This window comes from Labrus bergylta, chromosome 14 (assembly GCF_963930695.1).
Source record: "Labrus bergylta chromosome 14, fLabBer1.1, whole genome shotgun sequence".
NCBI classification, from domain to species: domain Eukaryota; kingdom Metazoa; phylum Chordata; class Actinopteri; order Labriformes; family Labridae; genus Labrus; species Labrus bergylta.
Window position 1 is genome coordinate 9,253,787 of NC_089208.1, and position 27,771 is coordinate 9,281,557.

Sequence of the window (27,771 nt, forward strand, 5' to 3'; positions counted from 1 at the left end):
TTACCAAAGGATAAAAGTCTTTATTCAAATTTAGTCATTTAAAGGCTTATCATGGTTTTAATATGTTGTTAATGACACAAACTGTCTGCTGTGTATGGAGACTGTGATAGCGTACAGATAACATTTATACATTTCAGCTCTTCCTGTGTGACTGTTATTGTCTTCATAAAGTGTCCACTAGGTGGCAGCAAACACACATTGGAGTTTCTCACAGTAACACTTGGTCAGAAGCTGTTGGAAAAATGACAACACTGATCTCAGAGAGTTTCCAAAGCCAAAGACAACCCAATGAATCTGATCTGATAAAAGATTGTGGGGCAAGCAGTAAAAAAAAAACCTATGAATCATCCCACAAAAGTAAGGTGTTGAAGCAATTCCAAAACATTGTCTTTAACCACAAGTGCATTGTTTACTGATACAGGGTTCCACAGTTTGATATAGTTAGTTTTAAGCATTCGTTGCACACAAGTCAATCCTAAAACTTGTTTACATTAAGAAGCTTTTTCCAAGATAAATACGTACATTGAAGGGCCTTAATTCTCTCTTTCGGATCTAATTTATGTCTTAATTTGTGTCACTTTTATCACAACTGAGATGGATATTGAGTCTATTGAGTTTATTATTGAGTCTTCATATTATTAAGACTTTCTTTTTATTTATTTATTGATGGTTTTGAGAGCAATAGTGTAGATTTAAACCATTTGACTCTCTAAATTACTGAGTCAATGCATTATATAAAAACCCAGCTGCTGATTAATTAAGAACATTTTGCACAAGAGTCATGTCAACATATATTATTTCCCCATTATAATCAAATATTTCAAACAGCAACTTCTTTGGCACTACATCATCCATAAATTCAACTAACGACTACGAGCTTTCCCTCTGCCATGCTTTAGATATTATCCACAAATTTATGATAGTTTGGTTAATTTAAAGATGTCGGGGCCCTCTGTATATTTCCTTTAACCGAGCTGCTTGGCATGTTTATGAGGCCAACGAAGAAGTATACACACACACACTATCTAAATTTCATTAAGTCTTACAATTTACAACCCAAGCCAAGAGTAGCAGGAGAAGCTTTGCACACATTATTCCCATGCATCATTTACAGAAAGCCATATTGTATCCACTCTTTAAGATCTTAAAGAGAGAGGTTTGTTGGAAACTTTTAAGGATATCATACGCACCAGCACCTGAATTAAGACAGCCATGTGGTGTCCGCCATCTTTATTCATTTAGGGCACATTACATTTTAAAACCAATCGTGTAGAAACCACTCCTGGAATATCGTAAAGAAAGCCACAGTCATCGTGAGTTATACGTCTCAAATTATAGGTCAAGGTCATGAACAATACAAGATATATATATATATATATATATATATATATATATATATATACAGATATCTTAAATTTGATGGAGGTGAAAGGCACAGAGTGTTGTCATGATGCTCAGTAGGTTAAACAACAAGGCACAGATGTGAAGGGTTCTTCATGTCCAGGATCAGGCCTGTAGACCGAAGCCACGTGCAGCACTAAGGACGTCGTCTCTGGTCAGGTAGCATCCACAGAGCTGCCTCACGCCGGTGAAAGACTCCCTCCCATGCATGACGCGCCAGTTGTCTATGAAAATGACCTTATGAAGACAAGAGAGGGTAAAATCCTCAGATTACATTTGTAAGTCTTGGTTGCCTTTAATTTTCCCTCAAGCTGTAGTTGATTGAAACAGACATTTAAAAAGAGCATTGATATCCTTCTTACCTTTCCTGGAGTCAGTTTGACCCACAGCTCGTTCTCTGGCTGCCTCAACTCTGTCGTCAGCTCTCGGTGAGCCACATACCATTTCTGAACCAGGTCATGAGGGATTGTGTTTATCGCTGACCGGTCAGAGTTGTTGTATCTGTTGTGAAGAAATGTTCAAGTTGAAACACTTCATCATTCCTATTTTTTTTAACACAGTATTTCATTTATAATTTTAAATACACAAGATAATAAATTAACAAATAATTATATTAAAAAAATTATTTCACTCCTATTATAACTTTAAAACACATATGTGTTGTGTAGCTAGACTTTTTAAAGCCACAGAACAAATTTTGAGTTAACCGCAAGAACATGACATTTCAAATGTCTCTCACCATATTTTCAGGGCAGCTATTTTCATTTTTCTATTATTAGTTTCACTGCTTAAAAGACTTGTAAGCAACCAGAAAGACAACGGATAGTGAATATCAGGACCATCGTATTTTATGGATCTAAACATATTCCGCAAACCCAATAACTACTGTTAGAAAACAGCTAATAGCATTCAACCAATTCCGAGCTAACACTGTTTGAGAATGTTTCAATTTACAGTTAAAGGCACAACTTCAGAGTACTTGTAGTGACTATCTAATGTCCAAATTTCTTATCTTGCTTTTAGTCACTTGCAAAGGTGTATGGAAAGTCCTTGACGCGTAAAAAATAAACAAATGTCCAAAATTGAATGACTTTCTGATGTTCCAGTTTATTGTCACATATGAAGCAGAGACGAACCGTGATGATGATATGATGAGTTGTTATTTCCAAGATTATACTGTTGGTTGTCGTTCTTTTGTCGTGTTAAATAGCCTACTTGCGTTATGTTGTGTTACGGGAAGAACCGTATGTTTCCCATCACCGACGCCCTCGTTTCCTGTTCACCTGTGACATATAAACACTCAACCAACCACCTGACCAATTAACCCAAATGATCAATTATCACCACCTAGTGTCCAAATTAAGTAAATAAATAAAGATATAAACAAAACCCATTGAAATACACACACACTAAATTGGCTCCTACAGTGCCGTTAGCTAGTTTAAAGTTAACTTTGCGAACTAACAGTAGTGTATGCTAGTAATTGTTTGGATGTCAACATTAGCATTCTAATGATAGCATTCAAACAATAGTAATTATCAAATTCCTTTCATGTATAGATGAGAAAAACCTGGATAAGCATTACTATAGTAAGACAGAATTTGAGTTTTTTCCACTCCGAGTGTGACATCAGGAAAGTGATTGCCATTTGAATATGTTGGATGGAATCCACATAAATAGGGATTTTTTAATGTATCTAACCACGGAGCCAATAGAATGGAAATTAAAGAGAAACACTGTGCATGTGAATGCAATATCTGATCATTCTCTACTACAAAGAAATGTATTAAACACAGCATTTTTGTTTGACATACCTGACCAGGTACATTTCATTATTCCATGGATAGACGTTCAGCAGAGGGCCAATGCCAATCATGTGGTTTTTATGACTGCCGGTTTGTTCAATGTACTCATGGGGGATGGGCAAGCTTGAGAGCAGCTCAAAGTTCTCCGGAGACCTCTGCCGTAATTTTTCGGCGGCATAAAACCCATCAACGAGTAGGGTCCTTCCCCCTGTCGCTGCATGCTTGATACAGTGGAAAACCTGGATCCTGAAGCAACAATCACAGAATCAAGTTAGACGTGTACATTTTTAATGTGACACTTTTCTAAAAGAAAATGTGTTTTCATTGGGTTTTATCAAAGGTTTGTCAAGATGTCAAGGTTTTCTTTTGCAGGTTTTTTTGTGCGTCATTTTTGCTTTTATTGGATAGGACAGCTGAAGAGATAGAGATGTTTAGAGGAGGGAGTGGGGGATGGCACGCATCAAAAGGCAGAGGTTGGATTCAAACTTCAAGCCTGCTGCGATGACGACAATAGCCTTCGTACATGGGGCACGCTAAACAACCGCTAGGCTATTGGCATCTCCTCTAGAAAGTTATTTTAAAAAGAAGCTTTTTAACGATTTACAAACACAATTCAGTCCACCTCTCCTGCACCTACCCACATGGCTCATGGAAATACGAGGTGTCAGTATGGCGGTCCAAGGCCAGAGTGCTGTAGGCGGTGTCACCTCTGGAAAAATCTGCAGTGAAACTCCACATTCCTCCGTATGTAGTCTCCCTTGTGAACAGAAACACAAGGAGATTAGGAGAAGGTGGACACACTAAACGTTTCACCACAGCATTGACCAAAAAGAACCACTTAGTACCTGATAATGCTAACCCTCTTGGTAACAGCCTCTGTGGCCTCAACTGTAGGTGGGACGCCTTCTACAAAAGCGAACCCATACAGAAGGTAGTTTTGAAGAAACATCTTTAATTCGTCATCGCAGCTCATGATCTTGTCCCACTTGGCAGCAGGTACATTTGCTTTGTTGTAGATGTCTGCATTCCATAGGATGCGAGGCTGGACGGGCTTCTTCTTCTTTGCCTCATAGCTGTTCTCAGCGAGCCAGCTCAGGCTGTACTTTGTCACATGACCATCAGGCCCTGGGACACAGAAATGGGAAAAAAATATATAGCACTATAAAAAAAAACATTGCCTCAAATGCTATGGATGGTATGACTTCTTTTTTCAAAAGGCTTAGTCATATCTAAATGTATGCTTTAAAGCAGCTTTAGTTATTTGGTGCATCTCTGTGACTCCTGTGGACAAAGCAGTACCTCTTATCTCTTTGCTGATTTTGTCCTGTATGTGTGTAAGTAGTATTTTTCTGATGAAAAAAATCATCCTCCTGTCTTTTAACAGTCAAACGTTCCAACCATTGTGAATCTGCAGCGAGGAAAATATAGACAGAAGCTGTTTTGGCAGCAAGCTCTTATTTGCCTCGTCTGACAATGAGCCAGTGAGAGCAGTGATGGGTCATCACAAATTATTGGATAGAAATATAAAGTCTTGTAGCTGATAGTCTTCTCCTCACAGAAGCTTTAAAGAAATGTGTTGGTTGATGAACAAAGAGCAGAACTGGGGCAGAGTGGGCTAACACTAGCTGATTTGATGGTGGTTCTTCTGTGCTTGATGAGTACTTCAAGGCAACAGACAAAATGCAAAGACAGCAAGGTCAACTGAGGTTTAAAATGAGGCCTGCAGCTTACTTCTGCATCACTGACATTGAGCATTTATCAAAACCAAGCTAGAGAGGGCCAGTGTTCAACCTGACTCAGCTGACCTTGAGTATGAACCACAGACAGAGAGAGTGCCAGTGAAAGTCTGCCCACAGGAGAGCGTGCATCATCAAATGTCTCGGGGCTGACGGGTGCCTATTTGTCAGTTTATGTAAGCTTCAGAGCCACTCTTGTGCACTTATGAATACAGTATAACAATCCAACATCCAATCAAAGCTTGAGAAGCCCACAGAGAGGCTGCATCAGTCGGTCTCTGAGTAGTGTAAACAGACGCCCACACACACACACACACACTCACACACACACACACACACAGAAAGCCCAACATCTCCAAGCTGCCAGACGCCGACACTGCTGTTTAATTAAAAGCTCCTAGTGTCAGTATGAAGCTCCTCATTTTAGAAACTGAATGTTTAAACTGTTTAATTATCTTTCTGCTCATGGAAGACCTGACCTGAGAAATAAAAGGAGCACCGGCGTGATGGAAAAGTGGCATGTAGCATGGCACTAGGGAGCAACGACATTTCCCCAAAGTCAGTAGCATGCGCCCGTATACCATACCTAGTGGCATGCCATTTCCTATAACGTGCCACTAGGGGGCAGCACAAACATAATCAAACAATCACACTTTAATTTAACATTAAACCCAGAAACCGAGAGAGGCGCTGGCCACCTAGTGGCATGCCATCGACAATGGCACAAGCCACTGAACTTACACCACATGCCGCTGACTTATGGCACATGTCTTTGATGTAAGATTGGGGGACACAGGCAGGGCTAAAAATTAAACCATGTTCCTCATGTGGCCATTTGAGGCTGGATCACAAAGGAAGTCAATCCCCATTAGGTCCCATATCAATACTCTGAACTCAACAAACTGTAAACAGGTTTACAGCCTGGTACACAAAAGATTTGGTCTTTATAGTTTACTCATATTTTATGACAACTGTAATGGATTAGAATGTGTATATGACTTAACTAATTAAATTATATTTACCCCCAAAAACATGCATGATTCAGGCGTCGTCCCTTGGAGTGACCAAGCGGCACTCTCCATAGTTGAAAAATAAGGCCAATGCAGAGGTGCAAAATAACTACAGTTCCTCAAGGGTCCACTTGACACTGGCTAGGAGAGCCAAGGAAACCCAGTTAAAGTCAAATTTAAAATGCATGTGTGTGGCTGATCTGATTAAGAGGTGTGTTGTAGCTGTTTGTCAGGAGGCTAAAGAAGGGCAGCTGTGGCACAGTTGGTAGAGTCGTTGCCTCTCAGGGTTCGATCCCCAGCTGAGCAACATGTCCGATGTGTCCTTGGGAAAGACACTTAACCCCGCATTGCTCCAGCTGCTTCGGTGGCGGTGCATGAATGGATTAGTGTTGAACTTACTCTCTGATGTACGTCGCTTTGGATAAAAGCGTCTGCTAAGTGAATTGTAACATTGTAGAATTGTAGTAAAGGCCTGCCTCAGTTCCATGTCTTTACCTGTTACAAGGTTGTTACAAGCTTGGTTGAGACAGCTTTTCCAATACGGTGCCCGCCATCTGTGTGCTTCAAAACTATGACTATAAATCCAACCAAAATGCTAAAACTGAGGTTTGAAAAGGTAGTCATGAAACAATTAGGTGACATCACGATGGCTACATCCTTTATGTATACTTTCTATGATCATAAGGCAGGAGGGGATGTGTAGATGTGTACCTGTTTTCTTTTTTTTTACACCTGTTTCATTTTCACACCTGGCTGCTGCTGCTGTGAGGCCATTTATTCCTCTTACTCCAAAACAGGATACTAAATCCCACATGGCTTTTTATCCCTCTGTGTGCAGGAGCAGGCTGCTAAAATACTGGAGACATAAGTAATGGGAGGCAGCTGCTGGTTGAATTACTTTCTCTGCCTCCTCGGGCCTCTCCAGGGAACAGCTCAGTGAGGCATTGCTTAGTGCTTTGCTTCTTGCAGGTTATTAGGCGGAGGATGAGGGTTTAGAAACGGCAAAGGAGATGTTATGGGGGCATTTTGGCTCTTTCAAAAACTGATTCAGTATGGTCTAGTTTATTATTATTATTACTATTATCAACAGCTCTACACCAATTATCTGGATGTCACTTTGTTGCGTCTACTGTTGTAGCGCCTGGCTCAGTACACTGAATCCTAAAAAACGACAGATTCCCAAGAATCACATAACAAACACTTGGCTAGCAGCTCCTTCCTGAGGTTTCTTTGTCTGCAGATAAGTGTTAGAAACCCTCTTTTTTTTTTTTTTTTAAAAGCACAAACAGCTCTTACTTTCTTACATTCTTAAATTACCTGTGGCTCCTTTCCCGCATGTCGTGCCCTGATCTCTCTCTCTCTCCCTGATTTCCGGCTCTGTCCACTGTCCTATCTCTACAAATAAAAGGCACAAAAATCTCCCAAAAATACATCTTTAAAAAAACAAGATAATGTGATGTCATCATCAAGGACATTTCATCATGTATAAAGTAGTGGTGGCATCATTGAGCCAATACTTCGGCTGCATTCACGTGGTGTCGGAGTCATTGGAAAAACGAGATGCCTGCTTAAGTCGGAACAAAAACTCTGAAACTCTGGAAAGAATTTTGTGCCCGACGTGTTAACGTTGATGTCATATCCATCATCACATGTGGGGGCAAAAGATGTTTTGATAATGAGATACTTTTCATCAATTCACGCACTGCACATCAACGTTTTGCTCAAATATAGCGTGTGACAGAGACATTTCACACATCTTCTTCGAGGTGAGTGACTCTGGTCATGCTAGTGCAGATGACTGAGAGAATATTCTAATTAGACCAGATCTCCCACACCAGAGCACACACATTCTCGGCGGGGCATTGTCTACTTCAGATCATGCCGGTGGAATTTGTTTGAGAGAAGAAAGGTCCAAAAAGTTGGAGGTTTTGTTTCTAATAAATTGTTCATGCTGAGCAAAAGCAGTGTGTGGGATTTCCTCTTTTCAGGGGGACATTTCAAACAATATGGAATTGAGGATCCATATCTCTGATCCTTCTGTTACTTGTCAGCGTTGTTATCATGTGAAAGAAGAGGCCTGTCATTTCTCTCAGCTCTAATGTAACCACACACAAACGGTCTTCTTCCATTATCTGAACACACCCAGCAAACCGAGGTCATCTTTTCTCATTAAACATTATCAGTGCAGATGTTAAAGTCCAACTTCTCCTCGCCTTTGTAGAGGTCCTCCTGTAACCTGCTTACACATGGTAAAAGCCTTGTAAAGCCTCTGTGTAAAGCCACATAAAGCCTCTTTTATGGTTAAGTTATCTCAGCGCTTTTGTTCTCAAACTTTCACCTGCTCAGAGAAATATTTGGAAAAGTTGAAAAACACTCTTTTGATAAAGACATTTTGGAAATAGTACTATCATAGATGATTGCACAGCTAAAATCTAGCACATTAAATCTATCCGATACATTTCATTTGAATCTATTAAAAGGTGATATATCTTCTCAAAGGGTTCCGACTTCTGTTACTGAATACTCAAACAGGTTTTAACCAAAGGAAACGACATGAAACATAAGTTTTTCTTCAGTCGAATAAAAGCTCTGTGTGATGTCCCAGTCGACTCCTCTCAGAGGCGCATTTGTATTGTCAAGTGAATATTGATGAAGTGCTGTGAACGAGGGCCAGATTAATGTATAGAACGTGTTTGCCCAATATAATACACAAATCAGGGTTAAAAAAAAAGACGTCATTGTATTCCCAACGACCAACATACTAACCCGTCCCTCTACAGAGTGGAACGACCTGACCAAAGTCAACCTCAGGGTTTTCTGTGCATCGTGAGAGTTTGATAAAACACATCTGTTAAGTTCACAAACCAATGAATGTCGTGTGTTGAAAAAACATGTGCAAATATGGAGAACACATTTTTGGACGTAAAGCAATAGTTTCAGAACACGGTGTTGGAACATTAAAAAATGTGATGATTGAAGTGCATATTAATTTCAGATTGAAATTTAGAAAAAATGTGTTACCTGCATGGAAACATTGAAAAAAAAAAAAAAAGTTTATAATATGAAATAATAGGAAACCCAGATTTTAACACATCATCACAAAATTATGAAAACTGCAGGACCCACCAAAGATACTACTGCACAATATCAGTGGAACATCTGCAACAAAAGAAGTTATAACAAACCATGCTTTTTAGATGAGGGGGGGGGGGGCAGGAGGCAGTTTACAGTCACTTTAATCTCGCTTTATTAAAATGCATTATTGCATCCCTGCAGAAAGTAAAATATATCCGAACAAGTCACGAGACCCCAGCTCACCTTAAAAACACATGCACGTTTGTAGAAGTGTAAATAAGATGACTTACACGTGAGGACGAGTTGACCATCCTCCACACTTGTCTTGTCAGGACGGATGTTCAGGTCTATGTTGGCGGTGTCCAGGTTTCTCTGGTTAGTCTTGGAGTTGTATGAAGTCTCGGAGCGGCAGTGATCCCGCAGCCACAAGTAGTTCAAATGCATCCATGTCCCTCCGCTGTTGAGCTCTGGTGATTTCATGAGCAGAGCTTAATGAGGAGCTCAACTTCAACAAATCCTTCAAATAGGATTAATAGAATAAAACTCACCGAGGTGGTCTTCGCGTAACTGAACAGTCGCTGAGCGCTGCGTGATTTGTCTCCAGCTTCCAGACAGCAGCTGAGTCTGTTTCAAAGCAGCTCTCAATCTCTGCTGCACTGTTCCAAACATCCCGGCCGTGAACACAACTTTAATCCAAAAGGCAGAAAAAAGAATTATGATCCTCTTGTTCTCGTCGATGATGCACTGGGGAGTCCTATAACTCAATGAAAAGTTCCGGAACTGAGCCTTTTTTCACGCTTCACGCCCAATTTGACTCACATTTAATCTCAGGATTAAATATTGGACAAAACCTAGGCCTCTAAATGGGTGAATGCTGTAAAGATTAACCATAACAACAAATGACAGAGCGAATGGTGTAGATATTTCTTCAGTTTAGTTTGCGGTTGGAAGATCAGCTTGCAAGCGTATTACCGCCACCCATCGGACCAGCCTGTAATAATATCTTTGTATATCCTAACCAAACCTTCCAAACAAAACAGTCTGCCAATTTGAATTTCCTTTACAAGATAAAGTTTTTTTTATAGAATGACAAATCAAGCTCCAACACACAACAATTCACTGCCTTAGTTTGATTTAGTAGCCTATATTTTTTTTATTATTGCATTTAATCTAACATTGCACAGATTTTTACACTGAAGGATTACACACATATTGATGTTGTACTGATCACTATATTTTCATTTTTGAGTTACCTGGCTGGTGGAGGATGGCACTTGGTTTAAGCCACGCCCTTTGGACCAATCAGGGGTCCAAAGGGCGTGGCTTAAACCTGTGAACGCCTTGATCCTGTAGCTTTTTTGTTGGAGCCAAGCAACAACCTCCAGTGTTGAAAATGAAGTTTTTTTAGATTTAAAAAAAAAAACAAAAAAAAAAAACCTGCAGTTCCCTTGAGTGTCCACTTGATGCTGCCTGCAAAAGCCAACATAGCTCAAAAGGTAGCCTACATTTTTACTGTAGAAAAAAAACATGTTAACAACCTAGTTCTAAAACAGTTAAGGCAATTTCTTTCTTGGTAAAAACTACAGTTTGATTAAATGAAAAATAAAAGTGAATCCTACATTGGTAAAATCAGAGGTGATTGAGTTGACTTACAGGTGGGTGGGTGTTGTCGCTGTTTGTCAGGAAGCTTAAGGCTTGTGGGGTTGTGTTGAATGTTAAACCCTCAGACAACTCAATATCCAAGACACTGATTCAACTAAGAACAGCAATGGAACAATCCCAGAGCTGGGGAGATATCATGGAGAAGGAGTTGAGAGATGAGGAGGTTAGAGCTGAGGAGTTTAAAGAGGCTGGCAGCCTCCATAGACAACTGGAGGAGAGCCAACAAGGACCTGATGCTGGTAGAGAGACTTACAGAGGAGAAAGAGTCCCTGGAGCAGGAGGTGAAGGTCTTCAGGTATTCAGCAGGAACATCAGCAGCTTGCAAAGACAGCTCCAAGGAAAGGCCAGCAGCAGCCCCGAGCTCATCTGCAAACTGGAAAGACAGGAGGAGATCAATTATGATCTGCAAAAGGAAGTGGAGGAGCTCCAAAAGGACAAAGAGCACCAACGTTGATGGCTTGACCGCTTTCAGAAAGAGCTGGAGGAAGTCAGTCAGCTGTGTGCTACCAGTGAGGAGATCATGTTGAGGTAGGCTGAGAAGTTCTGCACCTCAGAAAGCCACCTCGGATACAAGCAGCAGAGGAGGCAGGACATGGATCAGAAGTGACGGCCCCATCCTCCCCCTCCTTCCCACCCCAAAACTCCCCCCAAAACACACAGGCTGTAACAGGCCTAGCAGCACAGGGGAACACATAAAGTCCTGACAGACAGGAATCCCTTGGCACCTGTCTGTCAGGACTCTTCATGTTCCCACTGTGTCTGTGTGGGTTTTTTTCTCCGGGCACTGCGGTTCATCCCACACAAAAACTTTGGAAACAGAATTAATTAATACATTTGGTGAAAATGTAATAAATTATCTATAAATTAATATTTTTTTCTGTATAGTTGTATTTCTGTAGAGCAATGTGAAGTGATTGACACACTGGATCTGTTAATCACGTGTCTCAGATATCTTTTATTTATCATTTTTAAATCTGAAATCTGTTTTAAAAGCTGATTTGACTCATTTCGATTTCTTGTTTTTACGTGTTTGAATGATCTTATAACCTAACATTTAGTGATTCATAAGGTCATTGTATTTTTTCTCATGATGCATGCCGACGGAGGTTTCCCATAGTGAAATAAGTTCCTTCATTTATTTCTATAAGTCCCAATGCTGCACATGAAATGGCCCCATAAATCCTGGAAATGAGATGTGTCTGGATGTGCTGAATGCATTGTGCATTTGAGCTGTCATTGACCTATTGATAGGCTACTATATGGACAAGTAGGTAGGCTGCTAAGTTGCTACATAGGTTAGCCTGAATGATATACCTGTCAACTGATGCTGTTCTGACACAAAAACCATGCATAAATCCATCCTTATGATGTTCAGTTTTTGTTTAATTAATCTACAAAGGTGTTGAATTAGCTGTACAATATGATCATTTTAGATCTTGTAGTCTATGGTTCTGCTTTTTTATATTGACATATTATTTAGTCTTCCTCTCAACAGACCAAACATGCACCTGTATCTTTTCTTGTTTTATGTTATTACAACGTCAAATTATCTGGCAATCGTCTGTTTTATGTTTGTCTGAGAGCACTTTGGGAGCAGTTTGCAGCCCTTCCTTCATTTGATTTCGCCTGTGGTATTTCTATATCCGTTTTCCCCCCATTTCCCCTTTTGTGCAGTTCCCAGTGGGAGGCCTGGGTGTCCATTGTTTTGCCTACAGTAAGTTTTAATCTATATCCATCCTTTTATTATCACATTATTTTGTGTATGTTTTTGTATATTTTGCTAGCTGTAGGTATATTGATTTGATTTAAATATCCTTTATACTGTCATAGCTGCTAGCTTGATGACCTTCATTTGTGAATGACCTGGAGCGAGCTGGGAAGATACGTGATGGTTTTGTATGTCCTTATCTTTGGTAGGTATGCTTTGCTATGTCTGTAGTACTTTGTATAAGGAACACAGTGGTCATAATGATTTACACACAAACTTCCCTTCTTCCCAATCCAGTAATAAAGATATCACTGCAGCTAGAAAGAAGTGAAACACCTCCGTGTACAATAGGTGTACTGTGTAGGATATTAGGTTGAAGAACAGAGCAGTGGAGCAGTGGAGTAAACAGTCCTCACATGCTCTCAACTCAACCAGCAGTCAGCACCAAAGAAGGCTGGTAAGAAACAAACTGTAGAGATTAGATGAGAAGGCTGCAGGGTCTCAATGAAATCCCCATTCAAGAAACAGGAAATCATATGTTTTAGACTTTGATTTACTCTTCTCAAATGTTTGAACATATCGATCTCAAATTTGGATTAGCTTTAACATCATGGTGATGATGTGTGTGATGATTGCGCATTTGCATCAAAGTTCAGTTTGGCTAACTTCGGTGTCACGTCAATGAATAGGAAGTCGTTGTTACTCTCATATAATCAATCCTCACCATGTTAAACATGATTGATTAGAATCCTGGCCTGAGCACATCTAAACAGTATTTTTTGTCATTTTCGTAGCATCACCCAATGGTCCATGACAGTATCTCCTCTGTTACACAGATTTCATGTTTGATGTCAGTCCTGCCCACATCTATATCTCCATGATCTTGGCTTTGGGCTTGTATAGAGCTGTTCTATTCTTTTGGAATACTCAAAGCGCTTTTACATCACAGGCCACACCACATTCACACACTGATGGCAGAGACTGCTGTGTATAGTGTCCTTCAGTATTAACTAAATCCCATTCATACACAGTCACACACCGCCGACAAAGCAGAGGGAGCAACACAGGTGTTAAGTGTCTTTCCCAAGGACACGTCAGACATGCGGCTGCAAGAACTGAGGATCGAACCCCCAACCTTCCAGTTGAGAGGCAACCAACTCTTCCAGTGAGCTGCCATCAATAATCGGTCTTAGTCATAGCGCCACCTACTGGTCATAGGCAGTAGTATGAAATAGTTAGTAGTGACAGCATCGCCGAAACAGAAACAGATGACTCTTAAACCACAAATGAATTCAAAATACTACATGGTATGAGCCATTTTCTATGTGAACAGCACCTGAACTCTTTTCCCCCTGAAGTATAATGTTTCAAGACAAAATACTATCTGTGTTTCACAAAGTCAGAGAGAACAGGATGCAGGAAACTATGGAGCAGTAGCGCAACTAGTGGGAGTAAGTAGGTGTGACAGGAGATATGATTGGTGCAACAAGTCACTGAAGAGAGCATCTAGAGAGTCAATCGGGTGAAACTGTGAAATGATGTGCTCTGCTAAGCTGACAGCATAAAAGGCCCTTTCGATGTTGGCTCGTTAATGACCCTAAGCATCACACATAACTACTGTCACAGGCTCTGATCTGGTTTCCAGTGTTAAAAGATATATTACTTGGATTTTTTTTTTACCCTAAATCTACCATCTGCCTTATCCTCAGATTAGGGCTCGCAATTATTAACGCAATATGAGCCTTCACAACAAATACATTATCATTTTGAAAGAAGAAATGAATTCTCACTCAGTATATGATGTTTGATGGAGGCTGTAATGACATATAAAGCTCCAGCTAACAACCAGCTACCCTCACATTAATTTGTGCCAATTGAGTGTTTGAAGAAACTTTTTCATGGACGGACATGTTGCAAACACATGTATTGTGTAAAGCAAGAAAAACAGCAGAAAGACATAAAACTGAGTTATAGCTATATGCACTCTTTAATGTGTCTATGTACCGCTCTTCTTCTCATCATCTAAATATTGAACTAAATAATCACTCATTGTACAATTTTCTACGATAATGCAGGCTTAATATACATAAAAAGCAGACTGCATTATTATTGTCATAACGCAATATCTATATATATATAGATATATATATCACAGATAGAAAGGATATGGTCATGTCAGTTGTTTCTGATATCATGCGGCCCTATACCTCAGATTGAAGCATTTTTGGTTTCTGTGTTAATGTCTGCTTTTTAAAATATCAATGTACTTTCATTTCATGGGGAACCTCTTTAAAAAAGATCCATGAGCGTTTGAATTAGGAGAACTGTTTATTCAGTTCATGTTTGTCCTCATGGAGCCTGATGAGAAGAAACACAGCAGGGCGAGCGATGAGGACATCCTGTGAAATCCCTTTTAATACAGAAACAGTTGCAACAAACAGACTTCCTCTTTCTTAACACGAGTATTAGACAGGATGTTTATATGAATAATGATCTTTTATGACTTTCATTACATAATTAAAAAATTTTTAAGAAGATAGAAGTAAATATGTTGCTGTACTGTGATACTCAACCTGTGGCTCCCGAGCTCTTTGTGGCTCTTCAGTTGTGGGTGATCATAGGTTTAGGACTTTGAGGGTGATCAGCTCTGTAGTTTTGTTCAAGTGTTTAATACTCCCACTTCAACACTAATGTCACTGAACAGAAATATTTTCTATTAGAATTGTATTGACTACAATAATACGCAGTAACGTGTGTTTTTACACCACAGTCATTCTTTTTGAAAAATGAAATATGGCATCTACATTTTGCACGTCTTCATCATTATCATATAGTTGACAGCTTCATCAGTATTTTTAATTATGCTAACCTGCGTCCCACGGATCAGCCGTACCAGAGGTGAAAGTAAACAAGTATGCTTACATTGTCACAGAACTCAGACACCATTTTGACAATACTTTAATACTTGATGTAGTACTGCAGTAATGATTATTAAAACACTGTATTCAAGATGATAGAAAATCAATTTAAGATGTTTACAAAATACATCTCAGATTTCAAAATCATGGTGGGGCACTTGCCCCTGATATTTCAGAGGTGATGGTTGAGACTCTTTAAAGTCCTAATTGAAAAATGAAATTCCAAAAACTATTTAAAAATGGGAACATTATCAGCAAAAACTATTTATTGCAAGTCTCATCAATGAATTGATTATCAGTTAAATGTTGTGTATCAATTTCAAAATGTAGCGTGTTGTGCTGTAAGGGACCGATTGTCAGCGATGTGCTGTCTGTAACTTAATGCTGTACTTTTATTATCAGCACTTAATTGACATTTGTGGTTAATAAATGATCCTTACATAATGATTTTAATTGCTTAATACATTGTAACTAATATCCATATTCTCAAAAGGTAATAGTTTTAGGGCAGAAAGGGACATTTTGCATCAATGTAGCTTGTGATTCGGGCAAGGTCATCGATTTACTATGATGGTGGAAGGTCAGTGGTATAGAGGAAGTGAAATAATCCTGCAAACTGGCTCCCTCTGGAGTCCCTTCTGGAAATTGTCCTTTTAGATTACACAGATCACCTGCATACAAACATTTTTACTTCACTCAAAAATACCTGCCTATTCCAAACTGCCCTCCTGCACAAAATCACACGTTTAATAGAAAAACATGACAAGGCACGCAAACAGCATGAATATCAGTAAGTCTAACATCAAAGACGCAGCTTCCTTCAGCCATCATTTTTACCACTCTGTGTCTGACTTTGCGTTAAAGTTTTCTGTATGGAAGAGGAAAGAGCTTAGTTCTAACGTCACTGTACAACCAACATTTTGATAATATTGCTTACCAGTTACTAGAAGTTTGTATGTCTTTTCTGGTAACTGATGATTCCCCCTTCATTTTGTTGAGTGTGACCTTGATAAATAATTAAAAAATATACTCTTCTTTTTTTTTTGTGTGTTGTGTCAGGAGCCTGAAACGCAGACTGTGAAAATGTCTTACATTTCATTTAGCCTAAGTCAGAAAAGGCTGTTGAAAGCATTATGTGGGAAAATGTTTTTTTTTTTAGTATATCTGTGCATCAACTATTCTAAAAGTCAGACTACTGTCAAAATGAAATGTATGTTTATTCAATGTTAATAACATAACAAAGTCAAGACCTCTGCTCTTTTTGTAGTGTCTTGAAATGGGCTAACATTTGTTATTAATTGTTATTGATTGATTGATTTATTGATTGATAATATTGCATCTGTGACTGATGGTAGCCCACACATGGGAGTAGGCCTACATTAGACCCCAGAGCTGGAAATTTAGTAGGTCTTTTGTAAACTAGCTGATTAATGGCTGTTGAAAAAGCTGTGATTTCTCTGTCTGCAAAACCTCTGAAACAATTCCCCCTCTGTTGACTTCACTGTTACACTTCACAAAGCTAAACCCGCTTGTGCATGTTACAGCCATAGACTGGTTACAACACAGTTTTCCAGATGGCTCGAAGATGCCTGCCCGGAAATGAATTTACAGTGGGCCTTATAGCCTACTATGCTGTGATCGTTTGCAGAATAGCTCTACTTTCCCAACATGTGTTTAAATGTTGACATCTTTAATCATGAGCTGCTTGGTTCTCAACCAGTAGGCCTATGCCTCCGTTATGTTTCTCCCTTGCAGCCCGACAGTCCCACTCTGTTTGGGAATGCTGCGGTAATGCTGCATCCACGTACAGTCGGAAATTCAACTTATTTTCATTGAATCTGCAAGAACGGTCAGAAATAGCCCTAAGGAAAATACAAATTCAGGTTGTTTTTGATGAGTCACCTCAACGACTTTTGTTGCGCAGGCTATCATTTGTTTTAAGCCTGTTAATGCCATAATGTTCGCATTGTTCCTTGTCGTCTTCCGGGCTTTAAATGAAAACAAGGTAGTGAACGTGTAGTTTGCAGGGGCAGATATGTGACATTATAGTCTAACTAACGGAACATTTTTCACGAGACAATAAAACACGAGAAAGCGTCAAATTACAGCGTCAACCGTGACAAAGTCTACGTAACAAACAGGGATACAGTTTCACTCTTCACAGGATTCATTTATTTAGCCTGTTGAACAATAAAGAGTAGATGGGCATATTATGTAGCCTACACAAATGGACAAGAAACGTATAAGGTAGCCTAGCCTACAGTAGGGTATGTGCTAGTCCAATGAAAAGATGTTTAAACGCCTAGTTTGCTTGGTTTATTGTGCTTTAACTTCCGCGCAGAAGCACTTCAAAGCATTGTGGCGTAAACAAGTCGTGTAGCGTAATTTCGGAGCTTACAGTAGTGCCCTGAACGCACCGCGAGCCAGCCCCTGCGAGCAGCAGTCAGTTACATGTTTACTTGCTTTGTCAGCGGTGTCCCCGCAGCACATATCTCATGCTCCTCACCTGCTGCAGATCAGAACCTTGGACTCTTATCTCACCTTATCAGCTGTTTCCAGCGTTTTGTGACCAGCCCTCTTGCGGACCTTGAGCGGGGGCACGTCGGGTTCACAGGGTTTTTTTTTTTCTTCTTCTTCTTCTATAGCCAACAGGGAAAGATGACGTTAAAATCCAATAAAAACGAACCCGCTGTCATACTGGAGCCTGTGAACAGCGTCCGGACAGCCCTCTCCGACCTGTACCTGGAGCAGCTCCTCCAAAACAAACCAAAGTCTGACAAGGTAGGGTGTCGTTATTTAACCTTATTTTGTGTATGCTCCCCCAGGTGTCGGTGTTCACGTTTGCTTCCGGGAAGCAGCAGCACATGACCCGTGTGTTTATTCCTCGACTGGGTCTCTAAAAATAGACCGTCGTTATGTTATGTACAGCAACTGAGTGTGTGGGTCTGTTTAAACAAAAGAACTACAGCCTGCATGTGGAAGTTTCCTTACACAAAATCAACAGGGCTGTGTAAGTAACCACTGCAATGTCCAGGACTTGCTCGGTCAGCTTTTGTTGGGACTCTGTAGACATTGCATTGACAATTTCACTTCTGCATTTCCCACAAAACGAGGCTACTCATGGAAATCACTTGACAAAGTGGGGAAACGCGTCAGAGGATCTATATTTGTAGCTGTGACCCTGATCATAAGACAGAGCCTGATGTAAACCTGTTATAAATCCCAAAGACATTGTAATACACGAATCCCACGAATAGAAATGTGAACATGTTCAAATGTGGCAGTGAAAGCGACCCTAAAGTAACTTCAGTAAGCCTGTTTTATGGGACAATGTTCTCAGTTAATGATAGTCCATTTGTGTAAAGTTGCCTCAGGGCCATACTGGACTCCTGCTGAAGAATTAATGTCACCTGACAATGTTGTTTACTTCCATCACTGTACCAGACCGTTCTTTAAGATGTAAACACGTCTTTAAGCCCTGATTATATCCTGAAACCACCGACTGCAGGCTAAACCTTATAAGTGGGACCACAGAGGAGTTTTAAAACTTTAAACCCCTGCTCTAACTCTAGGCATTATATTTGGCAGGCATTAGTATCCAGGGAGCTCTTTGTTCTGAACTTCTTCTCTGAATCTGAAAAGTCAGCACTGAGCCACAGTGAAGGGAGGAAACTCCTCTCCTGACATCAGCTGTTTACGGTTCAATAGCCTTGAGCTACAATCTCGATAGTGTGTTCTTCTTCTACTCAATGCTTTTTTTTCTCTTTCTTTTTTTTTTCAAATCAGTGACTTTAAGTGAGGTCACATGGTCCATTATCTCAAACAGCAGATGCGTGTTACTGTTATGTCTTGGTTCATTATGATAGTACATTTTACATAAAGAAAGGTTGATTTTGTGGATTTTTTATTTATCTTGTGTTTTTGCACCTCAGGCTTCTTTTTCTGCTTCACACTGAGGACACACTTCAAACTCACTGTGCACTGGCCCTTTAGACAGCCACTCATGCATTCAAACTCAAGTAAAACTACAGAGGTCTTTGTTCAGAGACTTTCACCCTAAACTTGCTCTTTAAGTCGTTTTGTGAAGACTCAAACAAGTTTCGACAAGTCTGACGAGGCCCCGACATACATGGAAGACTAACTATTTAATGCCTTTTTTTTTTTTTTTTTTTTTTTTTTTTTTTTTAAAACCCCTCCAGATATTTTTGTATGATCCAAAATCTGTGCATCTGTGATCATTCGAGTTTGCCAGACAGGCCTCTGAAGCATTGTGCTTGTTTCTTTTTAAAAAGACAGAGGGTCATTAAGGTCAGATATCGATCTGCTGCTGCGTTCCTTCAATAGATCCACCTCTAAATACAAGGGGAGGGGGGAGAGAGAGAGAGAGAGAGAGAGAGAGAGAGAGAGAGAGAGAGAGAGAGAGAGAGAGAGAGAGAGAGAGAGAGAGAGAGAGAGAGAGAGAGACTGAATTATTAATGTTTTATGAAAGGCTGCTTATCTGTCGAGAAAGTGTAGATAATGAAGAGCCAGATTTAAATGTAATGTAATCAGTATAGAACAATAAGTATTGACTTTAAATGTCCCCCCCCATTATACTGTCTTTAATCTACTCAATCGAAGCCAAACCTCATGTGTACACATGACGTGGTAAGATCCAGAACAGGAAGCTCTCTGCTCTTTCCTTTCTTCACCCCAGTGTTTGTTTATCCTGTTGCTTCTTCCACACCCAAAACTGGCATTCACGTTTGTCAGAGGGGCTTCCTGACCCCACAGCGACAGCAACACGTGTCGACTGTTAGCCGTGATTGGAAGTCATTGTGTCCGGCCAGATGATTACCTATTTAATCATCATGTGTTTTTATGTCTTTATGACACTGTGAGAGTTGGTGGAGCTCTTTCTTGAAATCATGATGAAACATTTAAGTCATTGCTGTTGATTGCTAATTAATCTAATCTTGTGTTTTTAGCATTAAGTGGTAGGGATGACATCATCTGTTAGCAGATTAAGGGAGGGAATTAGTCCTTTGTTTCAGCAGGTTTGTGCGAAAACAGATTATTAAGGTGTGATTGTTTGACCCTTAGCCATTAGCTGCTCTAATAAGGAAAATATAATACTGTCGCTGCATTTAATGGGCACCACAAATAGTCCCTCTAACTGAAGAAAACCACATGAATGCCATTAAAAGAGCAACTTCTGGTCCTTTTCTGCACTGTCATTAAGTTAGTAATAAGACCACCACACATTCACAAAATGAATTTCCTGTTGCCTGCAGAGCACCTCCAATATATGAAATGTTTGCTCCAGGAACAAGCAAATAACAAGTCGTGACACCCTTTGGATTTTTTCTAGAGATAGAAATCAGTGTTTGGGTGTTTCAGCTATGGATATGTGTTTGTTTGGTGATTGTATCTGCAGCGAGAAAAACTGCAGTACAGATTCTTCTCCTGAGAGGATGTAATTTCATCTGTTGTCTGTGCATGGGACAGCATCCAAGTCCTCTCCCTCCTGGTACTGTGCAGTCCTGACATGGAACAGCACAGAGCTGGTAAATAACTATCAGGTTGCTGCACACACACAAAAAAAAAAAAAAAAAAAGACATACAAACTGCAGTCTGTTATCGTTTGACTCTTTTGAAATCCCTGCCCTTGTTCCACATCAAATCACAGTCAGCACATATTTTTTTAAACAGGAGTTTCAGTCGTAAAGGACGAGGAAGAGGGCCATAAGGATATTTATTGGTTTATTGTAGTGCTGATTCTGAAGGATAGATAATACTTTAATTTATTTTTTGCTGATGTTTCAGAAAGTTTTTTGCTGATGCAGCTGAAGTGACCAATCCTTAAACCATATAATATTGTGAATACATTGTTGTATATTAGACATGTGAGCCATACACAGAATACCAAGTTACTGCTAAGGAATCACAACTCATTACATTCTCGTTATCTTATCTTCAACCTAATACATTCCCGTATTACATTAACAGCATTGCCCTTCGTTAGTCGGAGGAGCTCTTTCTCATGCTGCTTTAAAAAGGTGCATTTCTTCTCTGAGAACAGAGACATCCTCGTTTACTATAGACTTGTTGAAATGTTCTGGAGGTTTGGGGTTTTTCTGCTTTCACACCACTCCTTGAGTTAATAACAGCAGCATAGATCGTGTCTCCGGGGTCTTTGAAAGTGAATTCAAACCCTTCACTTTAGATCGTGCTGGAGGATTTAGCGTTCCTTACATTGATGTTCGTCGGTGATGACCACCTGATGACACTGGTGGTCTCCATGACCACATGAACCTGGTGGACCAGATCACAGGACGGGGTTAATGAGGTGTTCTAACGCCGGGTTAATTTTCAACCTCGAACATATGTTGAAACTGCAAATGAAACATAGCTGTTAGCACACATTAGCAAAAAAAAAAAAAAAAAAGCTTTCAGTGCGGTTATTGGAAAGTGAAATGATCTGAGCTGTCTGACTCTAAAATCTTCAAGAAGATGAGGTGAATTATTTGCTTAAAGATAGATTAAAATTTTATTCCTTGAGAGAAAAGAGAACAAACTATACATTTTATCCAAACTTTACCCTCCCCTTCTTTTTCTTTTTTACAGACGACTATGCAAACCTATGAGAACAAAGGAGCAGACGTCTACACCAACGGCAGTACCAAACACATGAACAGCGCAGAGCTGACCAAGATGAAAGAAGTAGAATTTGAAAAGAGTCCCTCCGAGCCAATGGTATATACGAAATGATCTGCCTCCACTCTAACACCATGTGTGTCATACATGCGATGTGTGTGGCTGACTCTTCATCATTGACTCTGTGTTTTTATGTAGGGGGTTACTCTGAAGCTGAACGACAAACAAAGGTGCACAGTGGCCAGAATATTGCACGGGGGAATGATCCATAGACAAGGTGAGTCATCACATATTGATTAGATTCCTGTGTTAGTGGGCAGAGTTCTGACCCGCTGTGTGTGCGTGCGTGCGCGTGCGTGCGTGCGTGTGTGTGTGTGTGTGTGTGTGTAAGTTCTTGACCTAACAGGTCAATAGTTTGATCCAGTCATGGCAGGTCTGTTTTAGCATTATTAGCATTAGCACACTTGTGTACTGGAGCGGGTCATGACCTTGATAACTGAGAAAGCCATAAATAAGATGATCTATAAACTTTGAGTGAGATATTAAGGTGAACATATTTCAAACATATTGGACTTGAATGGTTTAGGTGATTTCATGATGTCATTTTTTGTAATTCTATGGAGACCAAAAAAACAATTTCTACTGCAGTTTTTGCCTTTTTCACTCATAGTTCTCTTAAATTTCACAGGAATAAAAGTCTTGGATTTGTTTCCAGGAGGACACATAATACTCAAGTAGCTTTTTTTCAAAGTGTGTTTTATTTATTACACTTCTCCTGGACTCTTCTTCCCTCCAGGGTCCTTACATGAAGGGGATGAAATAGCAGAAATCAATGGGAAAAGTGTGACAAACCAAACTGTAGATCAGCTACAAAAGATCCTGGTAAGTTGTTTAGAGTGAACTATTTGGCACAAATCTTTGCGTAATGATCGGTGTATAAAAAAAGGGAAGTAATCCTGTGTCATCTCTTTTTACAGAAAGAAACTAATGGAGTCGTGACGATGAAGATCATTCCCAACCTGCAGAGTCGATCTCGAGCTTGTGAAGTAATAACACGACCAGCAGCATTATGCTCTCAGCTTTGGTGTTGTGGTGTTTTGTACTTCAGTTGTGAATGCATTTTGTGCCCCATTTGTTCTCATTTACATGCATGAACCGAGAAAACTAGCCTAATTTCTTTCCGTTTTTTTTTTTTTTTTCCTCCATAACTTCCTTATTTGAAAGCGTTTTGTTCTTTATTAGGTGAATCTTCTGTTAGTCAATGAACATACCAGGTGAATATGAAAATAGTTTAAGTTTAAAGATGATTTACTTTCATTAGTTTCTGCTAGTTTGACCTGAAACACTTTGTTAGTGTGTTTCATTCTGCCATCTGCTGGCCACAACTCATCACATGCTCTCCGGCAGCCAATCACATCCTCCTGTACCGTGAAAATGGCTGCCTGCAGGATGTGTGCTATCGATTTTACAACCTATATGAAGAAGTCTTAATGAAATGGCCACCAAGAAATTAATAAACCACAGTATGTGATGTTGCTTTTAAAAGTTTTTATTATTGAATTAGGTTCATGCTGTGGTCAGTGATGGCAGTCTTTAAAAAGCTTGTAGTCCAATAGTATGTAGACTTACTTCAAATGTTCTTCTTCATTTTGGGTGACCCAGACCGCTCCTGTATTCCCACTGATCGTACTGATCGTCATCAGTGGGTGTGTTTTTATCCTTTTATGTGTAGAGAAACTGCTGGAGCGACTTTGGGAAACCACAAATATCCATGAGCTCTACTAACAATAGTTATAATTCATGGTACCGGGGATTTACCTGTTACCTGCTGTGATCTTTGACAGCTTAGGTTGGCACATAAACTTTGCTCTAAAGAAAAGAAGAAGAAGAAGAGGTGTACAAAAACTGTAGTTTTTGTTTCTACTTGGTGGATCTTAACAGGACTCCTTTATCCAGGACTCTGTTATTTAACAGAGGTCAAACTTGTTTTGGGTTGAAAAAAAAGCTTCAGTTTACCGTCCTATCTGTACATCAGCAGCAGTCAGAATTGATAAATCAGAGTTGAGCAGTCAAAGATCACATCATGAGCTTCTGAATTCTTTTTAAGGGTGAATTTTCTAAATAACATTTTCAGAATAAAATAATATTCATGTTCGAAAGTTCTACTATGAGTATTCATGGTGAGAATGCTATTCAGACAAACACCCTTGTCTTTAAGCTCTAACTCTACCTTTACATGTCAGTGTCTTGTTGTAGCTCAGAGGAATGGAATAAGTTCAAAGGTGAACCGAAACATTCATGTGTAAAGTCTATCAGCTTTAATAAATACAGAGTATTTACCAGAGACTGATGGGATGGATATGATAGGACAGACTTCCCAGTTTGACGAACACTATCTACAGAACAATTGTTGTATTCAAGGATACAGTTATACTTTTTGTGATTCTGATCTACAGATGTTCATGAGGGCCCAGTTTGACTATGACCCCACCAAGGATGACCTTATCCCGTGCAAAGAAGCAGGTCTGAAGTTTCAAACCGGCGACATCATTCAGATCATCAACAAGCAGGACCCAAACTGGTGGCAGGGCCGAGTGGAGAGCGGTGCTGCAGACTTTGCTGGACTGATCCCCTCCCCAGAGCTGCAGGAATGGTAAACAGATCTCTCATACATGTCAAACTGACATGACAAAAACTGACAAAATGTCCTTCGGCTCAGATACCAAAACTAATTTAATCCCCAATCTCCTCTCCCTTGGCAGGAGGGTGGCAAGTAAAAGCAAGGCCAGAGAGGGCAGCCAGTCCTGCAGCCCGTTTGGAAAGAAAAAGAAGTGCAAAGACAAGTACCTGGCTAAACACAGCTCCAGTAAGAAACTCTTTTTACTCACTTTTCCGTCATGGTTTCTTCTCAATTTTGTTTTTGTCTAAAGCATTTTAATGTATTTTTTGCAGTTTTTGACCAGCTGGATGTCATTTCTTATGAGGAGGTTGTTCAGCTCCCTGCTTTTAACAGGAAAACACTGGTGCTTATCGGTAAGTGTCCTATAACGGTTTATAATTTCTTAGGGATATCAAGTCTTTAAAGTAGGGCCCGACCGATATGAGATTTTGGGGGTCGATACCGAAAAAAATCTGATACTGATTTATAGGCCGAAATCTTTCATAGATCTATGTTCAATCTGTAGAGATAGATTGATATAGATCCAGACATTTATTGCGTTGATCCCTAAAATGCAGTTATCAACACTTGTTGAAAAGATAAAAGATATACAATAAAGACAAGATGGTCAGTCAACTGGAAAGTAACTGCACATCACTGCTTTACACTCTGGAGAGTGATAAAGCTTGTTGTAATCCATAAAGCACACTCTGCTAGTTTAATATAATGACACTCAAATAAAATGCTATTGACTGGTGAATAAATTAAGTAATATTGGCGCATATTTTCTGATGTACGTCGCTTTGGATAAAAGCGTCTGCTGAGTGAATTGTAACAAGCATATCTGCAATAAAATCCGCTGATATCGATAGTCACTTGAAATGATAATATCTGCCGATATTATCGGTTGGCAGATTCATCGGTCGTGCTCTACTTTAAAGTTACAGTACAACATTATTCACACTTAGAAATGATCTGAATGTTGTCAAAATTAGAGGAATCTGATAGAACTTTCTTTTTATAATAGATATTTATAAGTAAATGCTAATTTTTTTTACCAGATTTATTTCAATGAACTCGGAGATCCCTTTTAAAAGGGAGAGCTGGAAAGAGTAATATATTTTGAGTCACATGCTTTTGTGTAATTGTTACACATTTACACAAATTTGAACAACTATAATAGCAGTAGCAACATTTAAATAGGTTAGTTTTTTGAGAAACAATGTCCTTTAAAATTAAAAATGAATCTCTTTCTAGGTGCACCAGGTGTAGGAAGGAGCCATATTAAGAATGCACTGCTGACCAAATACCCAGAGAAGTTTTCCTACCCTGCCCCGCGTAAGTAGATAACACGTAACTTTTTCTCTCACGAGAACAGCTTAGTTTGAGGAAGTGTCGTAAAGCTGAGTATCTCAACTACGTCCATGCAGACACCACCCGACCGCAGCGCAAGGACGAGGAGAACGGACAGGAGTATTATTTCATCTCCAATGACGCCATGACCAAGTGCATCTCCGGAAACGAGCTGCTGGAGTACGGCAGCTTCCAGGGAAACATGTTTGGAACCAAAATCGAGACCATCGAGAAGATCCAAGAGCAGGGCAAAATCGCTGTGCTGGACATAGAACCACAGGTTAGTTTTACAAAGGTTGTTCTGGAGACGAAAGATTCAAGGAAAGGCTGTGATTGGAGGAGATTGGGCTATTGTCTCAAACTTACCGAGTCAATTTGTCAAGTCAACTGGTGACTTTTAATGGCTCTTTGAGTTGATTGAAAGTATAAAACTAGTGCTAAGCTACCCAGTAGTTGGAAATACAACTTCCTGTTTCATCGTCTGCACTCATTAGCCTTACCTCATGACAAAAAATACAACTCAACGTTTACTGTGTCATTTTAACAACATTCGACTGCTGTTGTTTGTTGGTTAAGAAGAGTGAAACGTTGGAGTTTATTATTGTATGTCATTCTCCTGGGTTAAGTAAAAGGAGTATTCTCCTACTTTGAACTGCTCCTGATTGAAACGGTCTGAGTATAGATTGCATGCAGTGAAACAAGAAATAATGAAATGAACTATTTTGTTATTATTTAAGAATTTCAGGTGCATTTCATAGGTAAAGGTGGCATGGTATTTTTTCTCCCTATAGAAGAAGCACCCTTGTAATTAATCAGCATAACAAAAAATTGTTTCTCCTTCTTTGACGCAGACCTTGAAAGTCTTGCGGACTGCTGACTTTGCACCTCTTGTCGTGTTCATCGCACCGACCACTACAGCTGCCCAGGTACTAGAAAACTTCTCTGGGTTTGATTCATTTCTTTAAATCTCCAGTTGGAGACAACAGCTAACCCTCTGTGTCTTGCACTCTTAGACAGAAAACCTTATGATGATCCAGAAAGAGTCGGAAGCCATCGCGGCCACATACAGACATTTCTTCGACGTGATTCTCGTCAACAACGACGTGGACGAGAGTGTGAAAGGCGTGGAGGAGGCCATGGAGCAGGCCACCTCCACCCCACAGTGGGTGCCTGTGTCGTGGGTGTACTGACAGATGTCAGCGTAACACCTTTTAGTAAATGAAAAGCAGTGCAATATCACTCCTTAACATGAGTTTGTCCCAGGTGCGTGTGGATTTACTTTTGGTTCGTGTTTAATCGTCACAGACCATTTTTTTGCACCAATGAATACAAAAAATAAAAATAAAAAGCAATATTTAGAAAGATTTATTAAGAAGCGGAGAGCCTCACAGGGAATGTTTAGTTTGGATGTTTTTGCTTCAGCTCTTTGAGTGGCTAAGGGATCGTTTTGGTGCGGCACGTGCTTGTGATTGTTGGAATGTGAGTAAATGCAAAATAGGACCACAACTGTGAATGAAATCCTTACTTTGAAGTGTCCGGATTTTACCATTAAACCATGATTTCTGGATTCATCGTCTTTTCTTTTTCTGTTTTTGCTTGACTGTGCCATGAAATTGAGATTTTTTTGAAACTGTGCGTACATAAAGTGTAACTCCATTCAACAATAACACTGTCTACACAAAATCATTAGTGAGCCATTGACAACCTCACGTCTCCTCTCATCACACTGTATACCTCATGGGGTACTGTAAAGGCACTTTTAACAGAAATAAATTTCCCAACTCTGTTTCGACTGCTTCTTTGACTGT

General features: G+C 39.8%; 2 protein-coding genes across 4 annotated transcripts; one reads left to right on the plus strand and one right to left on the minus strand.

The window, feature by feature from the left end:
- On the minus strand, window positions 1–17,982 carry tmlhe (trimethyllysine hydroxylase, epsilon). Of its 3 annotated transcripts, XM_029279222.2 has the most exons (10): window positions 17,857–17,982; window positions 10,943–11,062; window positions 10,681–10,812; window positions 9,576–9,713; window positions 9,318–9,494; window positions 4,052–4,331; window positions 3,844–3,963; window positions 3,216–3,452; window positions 1,764–1,902; window positions 1–1,638 (listed from the first exon to the last, which is right to left on the minus strand). In XM_029279222.2, exons 4-10 carry the CDS (start codon window positions 9,694–9,696, stop codon window positions 1,507–1,509), a joined length of 1,206 nt encoding a protein of 401 aa, XP_029135055.2. In that variant the 5' UTR covers window positions 9,697–9,713; window positions 10,681–10,812; window positions 10,943–11,062; window positions 17,857–17,982; the 3' UTR covers window positions 1–1,506. The 3 variants fall into 3 exon arrangements, with proteins under 3 accessions (XP_029135055.2, XP_020499005.2, XP_065818836.1); XM_020643349.3 differs by lacking the exon at window positions 10,681–10,812; XM_065962764.1 differs by lacking the exons at window positions 10,681–10,812; window positions 10,943–11,062; window positions 17,857–17,982 and adding an exon at window positions 10,281–10,295.
- Window positions 17,961–27,749, plus strand: mpp1 (MAGUK p55 scaffold protein 1). The gene is made up of 12 exons (XM_020643347.2): window positions 17,961–18,096; window positions 21,922–22,050; window positions 22,150–22,228; window positions 22,748–22,833; window positions 22,929–22,997; window positions 24,408–24,604; window positions 24,714–24,817; window positions 24,904–24,984; window positions 25,868–25,948; window positions 26,041–26,243; window positions 26,815–26,889; window positions 26,977–27,749. Exons 1-12 carry the CDS (start codon window positions 17,974–17,976, stop codon window positions 27,151–27,153), a joined length of 1,404 nt encoding a protein of 467 aa, XP_020499003.1. The 5' UTR covers window positions 17,961–17,973; the 3' UTR covers window positions 27,154–27,749.
- Window positions 27,750–27,771: the final 22 nt, after the last annotated feature.

What these genes read in the sequence shown, in the direction of transcription:
- tmlhe (XM_020643349.3), bottom strand. Translation starts at nt 9,696, where the DNA reads ATGTTTGGAACAGTGCAGCAGAGATTGAGAGCTGCTTTGAAACAGACT. An exon ending in GTTACGCGAAGACCACCTCG is followed by an intron (nt 9,495 to 9,575) that starts GTGAGTTTTATT and finishes TGAAATCACCAG; the next exon opens with AGCTCAACAGCGGAGGGACA. An exon ending in TCAAACTGACTCCAGGAAAG is followed by an intron (nt 1,639 to 1,763) that starts GTAAGAAGGATA and finishes TGTCTTCATAAG; the next exon opens with GTCATTTTCATAGACAACTG.
- mpp1 (XM_020643347.2), top strand. Translation starts at nt 17,974, where the DNA reads ATGACGTTAAAATCCAATAAAAACGAACCCGCTGTCATACTGGAGCCT. An exon ending in ATCAGCTACAAAAGATCCTG is followed by an intron (nt 22,834 to 22,928) that starts GTAAGTTGTTTA and finishes CTCTTTTTACAG; the next exon opens with AAAGAAACTAATGGAGTCGT. An exon ending in TGCTGGACATAGAACCACAG is followed by an intron (nt 26,244 to 26,814) that starts GTTAGTTTTACA and finishes TCTTTGACGCAG; the next exon opens with ACCTTGAAAGTCTTGCGGAC.